Consider the following 17349-nt stretch of genomic DNA (forward strand, 5'->3'; position numbering starts at 1 on the left):
ATGAAATAGTTTCAGTGGCTGAGAGATTCCAAATGGAGTCGAGAGGTCACTCTGGTGGACATTCTTATGCACTATATAGGTAACACCTCTTAGGCTTTAATGTATTGGAATAGCTAGAAGTAAATACCTGAAACTACCAAACTCCAACCCAGCAGTCTGGACTCCTGAAGACAATTATATAATAATGTAGATTACAAGGGGTGACAGTGTGATTGTGAAGACCTTGTGGATCACACCCCCTTTATCTAGTGTATGGATGAGTGGAGGAATGGGGATAAAAACTAAAGGACGAATGGGGTGGGATGGTTGGGATGATTTGGGTGTTCTTTTTTCACTTTTATTTTTTATTCTTGTTCTGGTTCTTTCTGATGTAAGGAAAATGTTCATAGATAGATTGTGGTGATGAACGCATAACTATGTTATCATACTGTGGACAGTGGATTGTATATCATGGATGATTGTATGGTGTGTGAATGTATTTCAATAAAACTGAATTTAATAAAAAAAATCAAAAAAAAAAAAAAAAAAAAGAATGGACCTCAGAGCCTCAAGTTCTCTAGCTTATTTCCTGGAGAGCTTGCTTATGGCTCTGGCAAGTAATGGTCAATTCAAGTAGCAAACTTATAAATCCATTCCTAAGGGGTTAAGACAGGCTGGAAACACAGATTTTTTTCTTTAAACATAAACTGACAATGCTTTCAAAGCCAGCTATGCTCTTCCCTAACATCCAACTTTTTGGCTCTGTCATATATACAATATTGGTCTGGGTGGACAATGGGGATGATCCAGAAAGGCCACTGCTATGCCATCATCCTCCTCACAGCCATGGATGATACCATGAAGATTCTGTGACTGGCTGAATTATGCACCTCAGCAAAAGACATGGCCTTCATCTTAAACCACATCCCTGTGGGTGTGAATTTGTAAACAGAACCTTTGAAGATGATGTCATCAGTTAAGGTGTGGCCAACTGAATCAGGTGGGTCTTAATCTATAAAAGAGAAGAAACCAGAAACCAGACATTAGAGAAGCCAGAGGAAGAAGCCAGAAGTCAGCGAAACTGGAAGAACAGACACAAGGAGAGAGAGACAGACAGCCATGTGATGGGAGGCAGGGATGCAAGCCAAGGAACCCCAAGGACCACAGCAAGCTAGGCCCAGAAGCTACCGACTTTGGGGAGAAAGCATTACCTTGCCAACACTTGATTTTGGACTTCTGGCTTCTAAACCCATGAACTAATAAACGCTGGTTGTTTAAGCCAACCCTTCATGTGGCATGTGGTATTTGTCACAGCAGTCTGACAAACCAAAACAGATACAAGGACCTCAATTAAGTAGGCTTGCATATCTCCCATAAAACTTGGGAAGAACAAAAGGAAATAAACATTTGAGTACCTACTACTCCAAAGGCACAGTGGTTATATTTTACACATACTACTTCATTTAATCTTCACAAGATAAGCCTCCTTTTTACAGATAAAAAAGGCAAAGCTTTCAAGAGTCCATAGTGGAGCCAGTATCTACTGCTTGCCTGAATCCCAAATCCTGTACACCAATATTAGGATATAGTCAGAAAGGAATACAGAACTGTTAAAGTAGCCTGTGTGTGCACATTGGGTTTTCTCTTAGAATGTTTTCTTTGACAATGTTTCTTTGAAGGGAGCGGTGGTGCTTTATTTTCAAAATACTTTATTTTCAAAATAGAACATGATTTATGAGCAATTTGTAGCATCACGAAAAATGCTTATGACATGTTAAATGGAAAATGAATGCATGATAGTCACATGCTCCGATGACTTCTTAAAAACAAGACACATGCATGTAACAAAAACAAATAGGATGGTTGACTACATTACTCCATTTTCAGTCTTCTTTAAAATAGTGTTAGAATACAAATTTCTTTTGAATACTTGTAATTACGCTTTTAAAAATTAAAAGACAATATTAATGCCCCACCCCCAACAAAACAAAACGTACTTTGTTGTTGTGTGTTTGGCCAGTTCAAAGTTTTTTAAAGCATGGGAAGATGATGAAGGTCATGGCTACCACGACCTTCAGGAGAGTCAATTAACCACCTGTTTCTAGAAAGCCTCTCTCAAGGCCTTGGGCTGCCTCTGGCGCGGCGGCTGGCTTTCTCCCGGCTGCGCAGCGGGGCTCTCAGCATGGCGGAAGGCTGCACATGAGGATGCGAGTCTGGGAAGGCCTGGGGACGGACACCACCACTTCTTGGGGGAAAAACAAACCCAGTCCTCTTAAGGAGGGTAAGAAATGCTGTCTTTTGTCTACACAGGTAAGAAGATGTGATATAACAGAATCTGAGTGGCAATATAAAATGAAAGCTACAGAACGTAAGTGGAAACTACAAAATTTTATTAACATGCCTTTCAAATTACAATACAGTTCAAAACAGATTTTTTGGTATGAGTCACACAGATGATACACACAACAATACATTTTATTTTCAATTATGCCACTATTATTCTTCACATATATTCCTGGTAAAGTTGTCAAAGCGGTTAATGCAAAGTGAAAAATGGGGTAAAACATGGCAACATCATTTCCCACAAACATAAATATAGTGTGTTTGGTAGAAAACATGAAGTAGATCAACCCAGAGGAAAGTAATTCAGTCATCTCTTGAATTTTAAACTCTCAATGCGCCCCCAAAAAACACAGCTTCATATTCCCCATCAGAGCTGGACCCAAAAACAGCATGTATGGGGCATATATGTTAAGGTTAGGAAGGATCACAGTCAGCAAGAGTAATAACAGATGGTCAAATAGGCCAACACTTCCCAGTAGAATAATAAGGCACGCTACTACTACTACTGAACTCATGCAAAAGAGGTCCTGCAAAAGTAGAGGGAATAAAAAAAACAAAGAAAGTGGGTGATTAATTAATTACATCGCTAACCGCATGCTGCAGGATACTGGCATCTTTGTTATGGTAACGCCACACACTCCTACAGAGAGTATAACTGCAAAATAACAGAATTGAAATGTTATTCTCTCCAATCAAAGACCTGGAGGAATAAATCGTGAGTAAAAACCTGTCAAAGCAAAGGTTTAGCTATAAATAAGCTGTAAACACAGTGCAAAAATATTCAAAACATTTTCCCTCAAAGAGTAGAATTCAAAATACTAATATTGAACAGAGACAAATGAGGGAAGCACCTGCCACCAAATGGGGAAGTTCATCACCAAAAGAAGGTGGATGGGAGGGAGTACAAACAAGATCCAGAGATGGGAAAGTAAAAGAAAATAAAAGAATTGCAGAATGGGAAGAAAGTTAGCAGTGACCAGATGATAGATGAATTTAAGCAAGTAAAGCAAAGTAACGAGAGGGAGAAGCATGGGAGGATGGCTTGGTGATGTGATCCAGTTAATAAAATGATGGTAGCAAGAAGAGAATAGAGAAGTCCAGCAATGAGAGAAAATGAATAAATCAGATTTCGTGCTTTTTCTTTGTTGTACCTGAAAATTAAACACTGGAATTAAAGCCTAAGAGTTAAAATCCTCATAGAGGTAAAAACAATTCTGGATCCCATGCCTGTGAAAAAGCAAAGCTAAATTATAAAAATTAGTGATTATTTGCTCTTCAGTAAATAGCATAAACGTGTCGTGTGTGCACAGAGTTTTAAAAACCCATATTATATATCTGAAGACAATGCTGCATAGTGCACAAGTTTGAAAATTCCTTTAAAAATCAGGTTCTATTCATGTGCCCTTGAAAATGAAAAGTAGTTTCAAGGAAAATAATGTTATAAGAATGTCAGGTCTACTTTCTCAAGTATTTTAAAATTTATGGAATATACTAAAGTAATAAGTCTGTTTGTCCAATCTGTGGAACATATTAAAATAAAAAATTTACATGTTTCTTTTCAATGAGCCTATATTATTCTAGTTACCTTATAAAATTAGTCAAATAAAACAAAGCAAAATACCAACATGAAGACCTTTTTATACTTTAGTTGGTTAGAAGTAAAAGGAAAAAGCAAGTACTCAAGAAACTTCTCACTAGAAATACCTGTTCTACCAGCCCATTTTAATTAAAAAGATTTCCTACCAAAACATGGCACAGAAGGGTTAAGATTTTTCAAACGTTCTCTACAAAAGGCAGGTTACAAAGTGTGAAACAAATGATCCTTCCCAACCATATGATACCAGAAGATGGTATACCTGAGGATCCAATATGAATCAGTGAGTTTTGCTTTGGTTCCAGTACATAAAACCATGGGCTTATGTACCTAAGAAGTTAGGCATTTTAAATGATAAAAATTAAATAGGTTGCAAAAAAACCTTACATAAAATCCTTAGGATTTAATATTAAATCAAGGCTAAATGCCTTTGGAGAGTCCATATTTAAGAATGTCCAAAATAACACCTCATTTTCAAGTTTTTAAATAGTGGAAAGGTCTATTGAAATGCTTATTAAATACAATAAATTATCTAAACTTTTCCCCTAATTGATCTAAACTCCTTTTGGCTCCCTTGAAGTTGAATCTCCTGTTCCCATTTTATCTCTTCCACCCTCTCCCTTTATTAGAATTAATTTCCTTTTAGAATACATCACTTAAAAAATATTTTTTTACGAAAAAAAATATTTTTAAGAACCAGCAATACCTTTCAAGTTTTCTGTCTCTCCCACCCTCACTTCTGTTCCTAGCTCCTGCAACTCCAAATAAATCAAAAAAAAAAAGGGGGGGGGGTGCTACACCTTAATGAAGGAAATTAGGTCTAAAAGTAAGTGAACCAGAACTGAATCCTCTAAGTAGGAAAGGAGAGAAAATAAGAGTAGATTTCTGGAAAGAACATAAAAATGACTAAGCCAAAGTCAAAAATCATGAGCACTACAGACACTGCCCAGGGGAATGGGTTTCTTGAAAACTGAGCATTTTGTCTCTCTAGTGAGAGAATACAGGACAGGGAAAAACAGCTAGAAAAGTAAAGAGGTTTTTAACACTCTACAATGTACAAGAAAAACACTGTAGTCATTACAATATACCAATCTTGTTTTTGTTCAATTATGCTACGAAAATGTAATTCTGTCATAAACCAAGTATCCTGTTGAGCTTACCTTTCCAATTATATAACAAAGAAATACAAAAAACAAAAAACAAAAAACAAAACATCAAAAGCCAAGAAGGAAAAAAAAAGTGGTAAATTCTCAAAACTAATCCTACTGAAAGGATCACAGACAGGATCTTCGGTTTTCTTTTTCTAAACTACCACATGCACCAGTCATGTCCTCATCTTACTAAAGGAGCTTAACTACCCACTAAATTCAAGTTGTTTAGTCATTTGTGGTTTTAATGTGACAGGCTAATGCCCTCTCATTCCTCTCAGGAGACATCCACCCATGTGCTCTGCCCTGCATATTCCCAATTTGACTCCCTTTAAGAGTTAATGTGTTGGAAGAAATTTTATTATTAACACTTACATTGGAATTTCTCCATTCTACAAAACTCTCCTCTCCCCACTTCTATCTGTTCCTCCCTCCCCTTCAACCTAAACACCTTACCCAGCCGCCTTAAGTAACAAAAGCTTCTATTTTCATAACTAAGCAAAATGCTGTTTGAAAAAAGACCCCTGGGTGCAGGATCTAAACTGTGTCACAATTCAGAAAAGCTAAAGAACCAAGTTTAAACAACTGTTTATCCAGGATCTTTACAAATCATGATATGAACTACCAAAATCAAAAATAATTATAATGAAACAACTACCCCCCACCCATTCATGAACTCTTCTCCACAATGAGGCAAGGATACAGGTACATACTTATGATGCTACCTGTTCAGAAAGGGGTGGAGGTGGGAGGGACCCTCAAAATTTCTTTTGGAAAAAAAAAAAAAGGAGAGAGATGAGATATCTCCTCTAAAAGATTATCAGTATAAGAATTCAACCAATGTGGCCAGACCAATGATATTGCAAGGTTATGTTCAGATAAGTAGCTAAGTGAGCTTATATTACAGCACAAACTTAAAACAAGATAACGCAAAAAGAAAAGAGAAAAATAACTTGGTTCCACATAATCACCCATTGTATTTACCGATGAGATATATTGATATTGACTGGCGTTAAGCCTCTTGAATTTGTGAACAAATAATACACAGATCAGGATAAATGTATTGACTTACTACCATCTTTATAAAAATCGAATATACACATAAACACATCAACAATTATGGAACTATATCCATCAAACTTTGATAAGACAACACAAAAGAACTAACAAATAGCTAAGATGTTGCTGAATTGAAAGCATTTTCAATAACATTTTAATTTTAAAAGGTCCATATTTACATAGTATCTTAAATGCTTTTTGCATCTTATTTTAAATGCATGATAAATAAAGAACAAAGATAATGGTTGCAACAGATCTTCCAAGAGGGTTCAGCTTAAGGTGGTCTGACTGCTGGAAGTGCACCGAAAATGGAAATAACATTACTTTTCTAATTCTGCTTCTTTCCTTCAAGAAAACTAAACCTTTATTACTCAGATTGTCTCTATTAGCAGTGTCCATTCATAATGGTTATTTGTATATTAAGAGAGGCCAGACTGCATTTAGGCATTCTAGCCAGTGCTTTATTGAAGACCCAGTTCTACTTCATCTTTTCAAGAACATTATAAATAGGAGAAAGCTCACTTACGTATGTGTGTAGACACTTACAGACACATACATGCTCCCATGGCACCGTATCATACAGATAATGCCAAAAGCAGACCTTAAGGTAGCCATGAAATCAGGCTTGAACAATGGTGCCCAAATAGTATTGTTATCATGACTAACTAGAAAAAAAAAATGTGCTTAAATACCTGCTTTTCAGAGACAACACTCAGATTTTTTATTTCAAAACCAAAATTCTTTCAGACCATTTCAGAAAATGGCACAAGTTTGTTAAGCTGATTTTACTGCATCAGTAAATCCTCCCTAATAACATTAAGTTCATCATCTGTAAGTCTTCTCACTGCCAAACATGGATACTAAGTGGTTTTGATCTCTCTTAATTAGAGCTCACAGGCTTCCAAACTCATTTCAATGCAGCTCTCTGCGGACTGAACAAAATAAACTGCATTTAAAAATATATATGTATATATTTATGAAAATAAGTAGGCAGTGACAACCTATGTCAAGCAGGTGAAGGGCAAACAGCACTGACTTTTACTTGGGCAACTGTACTGGTGGCATCCACAAGCGTGGATGATATACAACACAATCTTCCAAGTTTAGGGACTTTCTGGACCAAAAGTGACTAGTCACCACCAGCTAGAGCCAACTTGGCTGGCATAAGATTTACTTTCAAAGTTCTAACATATCCTAGGAATGCCTATTGTCTTCTCGAACCAAAATCTTTTGAAGAGCAGTCACTGAAAACAACCACCTTCATTTTCCAGTCTTATTCTTAGGCACATGATGTCATTTTAGAATCAATGCTACGGAAAGTCTCATAAGGGTAGGGGATACTCTTCTCCAGTTCTTATTATTTGTTTTGGTAACTTAATTTGAAAAGTAATATAAAATTTCAATTGTGAAAACACAAGATGATCAAGCTCACATGAACTTTGTCTCCTTTAAGTCCTATTAGAAGGTTGACAGATATAAAGGAATGCATTTGCTTCAAAGAGGGTTCAGTGTTCATATTCTGGCCTTTCCTGGGTTAACTAGATAAATTAAGTGATAACAGCCTTCCATTTCCCTTAGGTCTACTAATAATGTCAATAAAATTGACATGAAATCGTTAAGTATAAAATATAGCTAAAAAGTCATTTGAGTATGCCCTACTACTATTTGCTCAAATAGTTCAGGTCCACATTAGAACATATGCAAAACAGTGAGATTCTTTCATGAGCAGAAATACAATAAGGCACTTGTTTCAATGCTTGTTTAGAATGAAATTGACTAAACGTTGCTTTATGGAGAATAAGTGTCTCACCTAAAGGAACTTCAAGAATTACTAAAAGCAGTTGCACGATGACACATACATACATTTTATTTCATGTTATATTATCCCTGAAAGATAGCCATTACCTCACATCCATTTTTCCATGAAGGATTATAAGCCAAAGTAAAAATCATTTTGCCATTAGGTGCACTAAAGGACAGTTCATCCTCTGCTCAAAAGGCCTTTAAAAAAAAAAAAAAAAAAAAAAATCAAAACCATTATATCCAGGTTCCCAAAGAATGTTATATATCACAAAGCCAGTGACATAAATATGCCACACTGGGCTGTACTTAAAAAGAAGAAATATTTGAATAGGTCTGTTATACCCTCAAATGTTCTTTAATCTCACACTGGAGCTGTGATATGCAACTCTATTGACAGGGAACCATGTAAAAGAGCTAAAAGATGAGAGGCCAGAAGGGAACTGCAATGGTGCCTATCCAGTATTTTCCCTTATTTGGGAATAGTGGTAAAAAGGGGTGGGTAGTTTCACCTTGGAACTAGGTATAGACAGTTGGCGCTTTTGAAATATTTACAAGAAGCAGAATCTGCCACTTCAAATGGGTACCACTCCCAACCCCCCTCTCATACTCTGGGACTTTCCAAGATATGCAAATGTCAATCAATAATCACAAATTTTAATCTACATTTTTACAAGAACCTTTTGAGGTCTTTCCAAGAAGACAACTCAAGTTAAGCTTGGTCGAGAAAACTGTTTTCTAGCCTGCACTGAAGATAAGTGCAACCATTATCAAATATTCTTTGCTGTGAAAAATACTTAGAATTTGTGACATTACTGTTCTTTCCGGAATCTAAGTCACTGTGCTCGATCATTCAGTAAGATCTTGAAGAACAATGTCTACATGCATTGTAAGCATTTTGAAAACAAAAGAAAATGAAAAACTGTAGTTCTTTGTGGTTACAACAGAATTTGAAGAAATCTAACACCAAACTCCAGTTTGCTATATCCTGTAAGTTCAGCTCTTCTCGACTCAATCCTGTTGCCATCTGCAGCTCCGAACATCAGCTCTAGACTGCAGACTGGAAACATCTAAGATCTTGAGGATTCTGCTCCGGTAGCTTCATTGAAGAAATTCCACAGTATTTGTACAGCATAAGGTCAGATTCTCCTATTAGAAATCACTCAACAATCAAGGCTACATTTATGTGGGACAAATCTATCATATGCCTGTGGAAATTTAAAGAAACAATCAACATTAAGTTAATTCTGCACATCAGTAATAAATTCACCAACGTAAGAGAAAACAAAAGTAGAATGGTGGATCCTAATTAATGAAAATCTAATACATAAAAAAATCCAGGTTTACAGATAAGATCCATACATAAACAAGAGGATAATTATCCACATTACTAAATCATGCTACATTTTATGAACAGATTCACTGTCTGCTCTCTTTATGTATTACTGGTGTATTTCTACAATAACAGGTGGGGACACACACACACACACACACATATACACATATGCAAAGCAATATGCTACTCTGTTAGAAAGATCACACAGTATAGAGACTCTGTCCTCCCACTCCTAAATCACCATAACTACAAAGATTCCTCTTAAGGATCTACTGGTTACCTGTGGAATTTCTGTTGAAATGCCAATGCATGTGCTGGTTCCTTAAATTTTGCTATGGCTTTCCGTTGCTGGGGAAGCATCTGTAAACTCTAGAGGAGGAAACAAAGAAACATTTTAATATCACATTGTACATAGTAAAAAATATATATACACAAACACATATTATTAGCTTTAATACAGAATTCTAGTCTAGGCTGACACCTGGATAACTAAAACAACCTGATACACCTCCCTTTCTATCTCCAGTTTCTCTTCCTGGCAATTTTTCTTACTTACCAAGATAATCTATCCAAAAACAGTGCTTCAATAAGCCATTCTCCTGAGCAATTCTTACTTATATCCTCTCACCTGGATCTTAAGACTTTTCATAATTTGGCCACAAGCAAACCATCCAATCTTTCCACTAAACGTTCTTTGTTAAGACTCAGTGGCAGTTAACCCTTGAGAGTGTTCTTTTCTCATGCCTTCCTGTCAGGTGACTTATAATGGAACCCCCTAAATAATCTTTTTACAAAACTATCCATCACATCAGTGGAAACTGCTCTTTAATAAGGGAATCCCACTATCTGTGCACTTTCTAGAATGAATAATCACCTCTTAATTTATTATTTTGGGTAAATTTAGATTTTCATACATTTAACTGGGTCACGGTGAGGGGCAGCTGTACTTTCGGCTGTCATCTGCATAATGTGGTTACATTTTGGATTTAAGAGCATCTGACATTACTAAGTGGTATCAAGGCACCTTAAATGAAATCTTCAGAAATTCTGAGAGTTGTTGTCCTTTATAGTAAAACAACCATTCCAAGAGTCCATTCTTTGCAATGAAAGCTAAATGAGTTTATGGAGAGCTACCAAAATAAATGATCAATTAAGTAAATAGAATAGTTCATTTAAAAAGAAAGCATTTGAAAGAGATTATTTACACCAGGGACCTCAAATATTCTGTGAGCAAGAGGGGGAAGTGCTTTTTGCTTTTCTGAAGCTTTGGGATTTAGGATTGCTTTGACTAAACCCTGGAAGCAGAAGTCTATGCAAACTGGAGGAACAGGAAAGAGAGGATAGAGATGTATCAGGTAATATTTTGTGATCCATCAGTCAGTCCCAATCTTCAGAGCACGATACTCATCAACATATTTTGGTTACACAGCCGGATTCAGTACATCTATATCTGAAGCAATTTGCAAGGCTCACCAGATTGCAATTAAGAGCAGGCATAACCAGGTATGCCCTTAGCACACTTAGTTTTGGGAAGACACTTGCTGACACCATGATATACAGTCTTAAGGAACTGCATAAGACATTGAATTTTCATTGTCAAGGAACTATCTGCTGTCTCTGGGTTTCTCTATTAGTCAAACATAACACAGCCAGGAAAAAATAACTAGTTGTAATGCATGAGCCTTTAAAAGTATTTAAATGTGGCATTTAATTTTAAAGTACTAGCCAAAAATCTACAATGGAAGCCCATAGCTAAAAATACCAACCCCTTGGAAAATGTTCAAAAAGGTTATACTGTACATGAAATAAGTACTCTCCACTTTAATAAACATGAAAAAAACTTTTAAGCCTTCAAATTAAACAGCGCTGATACGGTTTGTAAACTGAACACCACCAGAAAGAGCAGCCAAATCATTTCAAAAATTATCACCCAAGACAGACCAGCAACTCAGGCAAGTGAGGCAGTATACTAGGAAGCAATGGGCTTTGTCTGTTTTTTTCTTAATCAAGTTTAATAAACATCAGAGTTCCTCTTCTGATATTAAAAAAAAAGGAAGCAGAAGAATTTTCTTGATGATTTCACATAACATAATAGGAAAATAAAGCTCAATAACTTGGTTTTTAATTAATTAATTATACTAATTTCTCTTAGATTTATTCTCAGCATTATGGTTTCTCTGGCCTTTGAAATTCCATTTGTATTATATGACCGAGACCTGTTTTCTCTACCAAGCTGCCAGCCATATCTTTCTGCTTGCTTCCACTCTTAAATTATGTTTCAAATGATTTTCAATTGTTGAAATTCAGGAGCTCCACTTCAAAGAGAAATGCCATTCTCTTTTGTCACCAGATGGGGGCAGAGGAGAATGTGGGATAAGAGTCATTTCTCAATTTAGTAACAGCCAGCTTCAAATTAACTATAACTACAACTATATCAGTGAGGTAGGACTTCCATTGCTAGACTCATTTTTCTGGTGTTTAATCTTGCCTTTGATATTCTTGCCTGTTCTTTCTTCTGACAATATTGCTACAGTGCTCTAGGATTTTGAAGGAGTTTAAGTAATGCCCCCAAGGTGATTACAACTTCACATAAATTGCTGCTAATATTGTGGCAGATCCTACAGCCAAAATGAAAAGAACAGCAGTAAATTTATCTCTAAAAACATAAAAATTGCTCAATTATGAATGAACAAGAAAAATTAATTTCTCTTAATATCTCAAACAATTTTAAACACTCTACAGTTCACAGGTGAAATTCAGATTTTGAAACACTATGCTCTTCTTTCAAGAAAAAAAATTCTAGAATTTCTGATGGTGACTTTTATTTCCTTTGGGTGATTTCACAATGTGAAATAGAGGCATGAGGTTGTCAATGGTAAACATTTGATATAAGATTACTTTATTTGTAACTTAAATGTCATGTTACAATTTGATTTAGGAGGTATCAATAGAGAATAAGCATCCAATGAAATTCTTAATTTTCAAATAATCAGCACAATTTAACATAGCATTTTCTTAAAAATTTGCATCATAACTGCTCCCCCTTTTATTTACATTTCTGCACCTTCTTTCAAAACAACAAACCCCATTTTCTAGATCTAGGACTGAATCATAGGAATTGTCAATAATCAACCATTCTGACCTAACAAAATGAAGAATATTAGTGATTTCCTTATTAGGGACAGAAGAAAAGAAACTGCACAATAAAAGCCAAGGTTTATGATCACTAGCTTCCATTTTGAAAATATGTACTTCTGCAATTCAATAATACACTTTCATATAGTTTAAAAAAAACAGATACCAAAACTTTTCACCCAGAACAAATTAAGAGTTGAAATTTGTCTCAAGTATGCATATTTACTCTTACCCTATCCCATCCCTCTCCCTACACTCATATACACAAATAACTTACTGGCACAGAGAAGGAAAAGGTTAACAAAAATTTCACTCTGATTTATTTTTCATTGTTCAGAGACAAGACCTCTTCAGACAAGTTTTGAGAATAACTGTGCTACTCTAAGCAAGAAAATTCAAGTTAAAAGAATATTCCTTTAGTTTGCTGCTTTCTGCATTTATATTCAACAATCCCATTCAGAATCATTTGACTTAACTGCCATCACAGTTTTAACAGTGAATGAGTGTGTATATGTGTGAATAAACAGATAAACTAAAATGACTCAGCAGTCCTGAAAATCAATTCAACTCTTTTTCACCCCCTCTGGGCAACATTCCTCGCACCTAAGAGAATTACCTAAAGCCAAAAAATGACATAAGCTGTTTTAAACACAACACAGTGAAGCTGCTAAAAATAAGCCCAATTTATAAACCAGCAAATTATCCTGATGAAAAAAGTAAAATACAGGCATTGGAGTTTATATACTGAATATAAGAATTCTTCCTAATTCACAAACAGTCTCTCTCTGACTATACAACTATGGAGCTGTCCTGTTATCGTTCAGCGTGACCAAAAGAGACAGAATTCAACAATTACGATGGAAGACGGAAGGCAAAGAATACTTCTCCCCTACCTACTTTTTAAAACCCTTTAAGGCTCAGGGAAAAGAAAATAGAGCAGAACTAGACAAACAAGAAAGTACTTAGAAGAGCAATTCAACCACATGCTTTTCATTATACTGTATCAATTACATGATTTCAATCAACTTGGTCTTGATTTTGTTTTTAATTATTGCTATAGTTTGCTATATATAATCAATTTCTTAGGATTCCAAAATGGCTAACTGGATAGTTCAACTGAATTAGTGATTCACAATCACAAATTTTAATTTTATAAGAATATTAAAGTATTAAAACCTTTAGTTAACATCAAAATTATATGGATCTGAACTTTTTTTTTCTGATGACTCAAAAGGCACTTCAAAATTTTGCAATGTTTCCAAGATATTACATATCAGATATCCTTGAAAAATACTGCAAGGAAAAAAAATCCCAACCAAAACCTGGTTTCCAGAGCTTTTTGAGTGTCTCTGAATTCTACATCAAAAGAGTTTATGTTGAACTCAATACTTCAACATTGCAATATAATGAGGAATGTACTCCTATTTACAAAATAGGAATTGTAAAACACTGTATGGATTTAATCAGTAAGTTCTTTTGTTTTTTAATTAAAAATTTTCTTACCAACTTGTCAACCTAGAATGACAATATCCCACTATTCACCCCTGGAGATAGAACAACAGAGAAATTCCAGTAGAAGTGTAAACAATGAGAGATGAAAGGTTGTATCACTTTTAGAAAAGGCTAAGTCAAGAGTATTTGGTAAGTAAGTAGCTATCTTTCACTCCAATGAACTGTGAAGAGTTTTATTTAAACCCTGAGAAGCAGAAGGAGGCCACAGAATTCAAATGCCCAGTTATTCTCATGGATCCTCTATGAGAAGTGGATTCCCACTGCTATAGAGGGTCAAGAGGAAATAAAAGGATTTTTATTTTATCATGGCAAGATTTAAATGGGTTGATTTTTCAGAAAGAGCTCTCTGAGAAAAACATTTCCCAGGAAAGCAAAAGTCTGAGCTATAAGCTACTTCTGTGTATAATCATGAATACCAATTTTATGCTTATTTCAAAGGTTTTGAAAACTTAGAGTAAAGAACTGTTCCATAAGGACTCTGTATACTAAGATGAATCACGCAAAATTGATGTTGATGCTACAACAGTATTCCAGGGTATGTGATACATTTAATCTAGAAACACATGCATACTGATTTAGCTCACTGAGGCTACATTTTTTATTTGTAGCAGAACTGTCACCTGTCAGCTATTTGGTTCTTTTCTCCCCAAACCACTTCATCTCTTTAGTTAAATGATCATTGAAAGAAATGTATCTGATTCATTTGCCCACTGTTTTATGCTCCAGTCAAAACCAATTTCAAAGCTATATGTAGCCACTGAAATTTATGGCATCGTGCTAACAAATAATATTATTTAAGTAAATACCTTTATGGTACATTTTCCATTGTACCATTCACTGTCTGATGCAGTCAGCTTCAACTGTGTTATGCTGACTATTTTATCAGCCTGAAGAAAACAGTAAGAACAGTGGTAACCATAAGCAAGAAAGAAAAACTAAGCCCGAGTAACATTTAAGTTGGCATTGTTGATGTGGGGATGCAGTTTATGTCTAGAGGAGAGGGCCTTTCCTAAAAATGATTAGAAAAGGGAAGACAGGGGGCTGGGAGTTTCCATAATTCAGTAACTCAGAAGTGATAAAACAACCTAACTCTGCCTTTTCCTCCTATTTCAGGCCTTCAGGAAAAATTAGCACCCACCTGAAGTCAACTAACTGACCCTGTACCCACTGTGGACCAAAAGGAAATTCAAGGAAAGGATCAAGCATGATGGCTCCAGACAAGCAACCAAAATGGAGGGTTTTACTGAGGTAAGAATTATAGTAGAGCAAACTGAAGACACTGGGTAGGAAGGGAAGAGAGGAAATGAGAATAGAAGATAGGCATCAAAAAATAAAATATTTCTGAATGTGATTAAAAGGTTAAATGTTAATTATACATATGGTAACAGAATAAAACTTTTTAAAAATTCATGAAACTACACTATACAGTGAACCCTAAGTTAAACCATTAACCACAGTTAATAGTACAATTATAAAAATGTGCTATCAACTGTAACAAATGTCCCACACCAATGCAAGATGTTAATAACACGGTGGTATATGGGAATCCTGTAATTTATGCATGATTGTTCTGTGTACCCACAACTTCTTTAATCAAGAAAAAATTTTAAAATGCTTGGAAGCATGAGATTTAGCAATTATGTGACCATCTGTACACAGATAACCTGCAATTTAATGGTAGAAAAAATTAAAAGCTGAATAAAAACCTAATCTGATTTGTGATATATTACATGGTCAGAAGTTACTTTTCAAATTTTGCTGTTTCAAGAATGACTACTATAGAAGAAAATCCTATTCTAAAAGGATTTTTGAAGTGAGACACTGAATATTCTTTCTACTATTAATGTAACTTCAACAGAACAGTCAAGGCTAAGATGGCTGGGGCTGCCTGACCCCACTCCCCTCCCACCTTCTTAGCCATCTACCCTTTCTCATAACGATTCTCTGAAAACATTACAATAAGAAACATTAACACATTTCAAATATCAATACTCTCAAATACCATTTCAGTTACAGAAAAGGAACAATTTTATATAATTTCAAATTCTGACCAAGTTTGTTGATGTCTCACACCTTCTCCAGGAAAAAGAGATAAAATTTAGCTATTAAATACAGTTAAATTACATCCCCAAACTCCTCTGTTAAATGAAACTCTACATAACCTTTTTCTTAAGCTTGTTGCATAGTCAACTTTTGACTACTTGGGGTCATCCCAGTAGAGATTATCCACAACCCTTGCTAGTATCATCTTCATTGCTCACTACAACCAATAAAACCAGACAGAGTGGGAAAACGGCATGGGGAAGGAGCTCAAATCACAAAACACCACTATTCCTTAGTAGCTCGTTGAAACTTGCCAGCCAACCTGAAATGTATGACTCATGGTCCATTTCAATTAGCCTCTCTCCTTTTTAATCCTTGTTACTGAGTATGACCAAGAGTTGGCTGTACTTTCACAGAATGGTAAAGTATCCTGAAAACTTACTTTACTAGGTTCTTTCTCTGGGATTCCAAATACAGATACTAGGAAAATAAACACAAAGTTGATTAATTCCAGAGTTATTTAATTTCAATTTAAACTTCTCATTTTTTCTTCACAAAATCACCTCCCAATAGTAATAGGTTAGTAAGATTTTAGTACTTTAGTAGTAAATATACATAAATGTAGCTGTTATGATACTTATCAAACTCTCTTAATATTATCAACTCATATTATAAATGGCTACATTATCTTGTAAGTGTTTAAAAGTGTATCAGGATTTTTAAAAGCTGAATGAAAGTCAATTCAGTCTCAAAAGATTGTTAGGACCAATTTTACCTATTATATAAACTATATCCCTCTTTGATCTATTATTAATTCAAAACAAACAAACATTTTCTTTTTAGAATAATTACATTTTTCTAATACAGGCCAAATTCTAAGTCAGTAATTAAATTTTTAAGACTTGACCTACCCAATGGGACATTTTACAGCATCATAATAATGAGTCCTAAATTGTTAACTGGTAAAGACTCAGAAAAAACTAGGGCATAGTAAGTTTAATGTAGCTTTATAAATAATTTCCTTTAGGGTGCATGGACCTTGGAACAAGTACCTAGGTCTTTAGAGAAAGTTATGAATCTATTACTATCAGGCGTTTTAAACTTTAAAGAAAGTTTAAGTTGGATTATGTTTGAACTGTTTGACTAAGGTAGCAATTGTATGATTTTTTCCCTCCTCGTGGGGTTTCCGTGGGTCTCCATTCTAATATCACCCTGTATGTCACTATTCATCCTCTACAGACTAGAGAACTAAGCAAACATTGAGCAGAGTGTTTCCCCTTATTTTTACCAGTGTTCTGCAAAGCCTAAGGAATAAAAGAATCTACACATATACCCACCTACACATGTATGTATGATGTAATGTATACACTTAGCAGTGTTTTTCAACAATAGAGTCTGCA

General features: G+C 35.2%; 1 protein-coding gene across 1 annotated transcript in view; it reads right to left on the reverse strand.

The window, feature by feature from the left end:
• Positions 1-1804: 1804 nt before the first annotated feature.
• Positions 1805-17349, reverse strand: part of RBM33 (RNA binding motif protein 33) — a 216345-nt gene continuing 200800 nt past the window's right edge. The window contains 2 exon segments of the mRNA XM_037835742.1: positions 1805-9131; positions 9540-9628. Coding sequence (XP_037691670.1) covers positions 9083-9131; positions 9540-9628 — 138 coding nt within the window. The 3' untranslated portion in view covers positions 1805-9082.

This window comes from Choloepus didactylus, chromosome 5 (genome assembly GCF_015220235.1).
Source record: "Choloepus didactylus isolate mChoDid1 chromosome 5, mChoDid1.pri, whole genome shotgun sequence".
Lineage (NCBI taxonomy): Eukaryota > Metazoa > Chordata > Mammalia > Pilosa > Megalonychidae > Choloepus > Choloepus didactylus.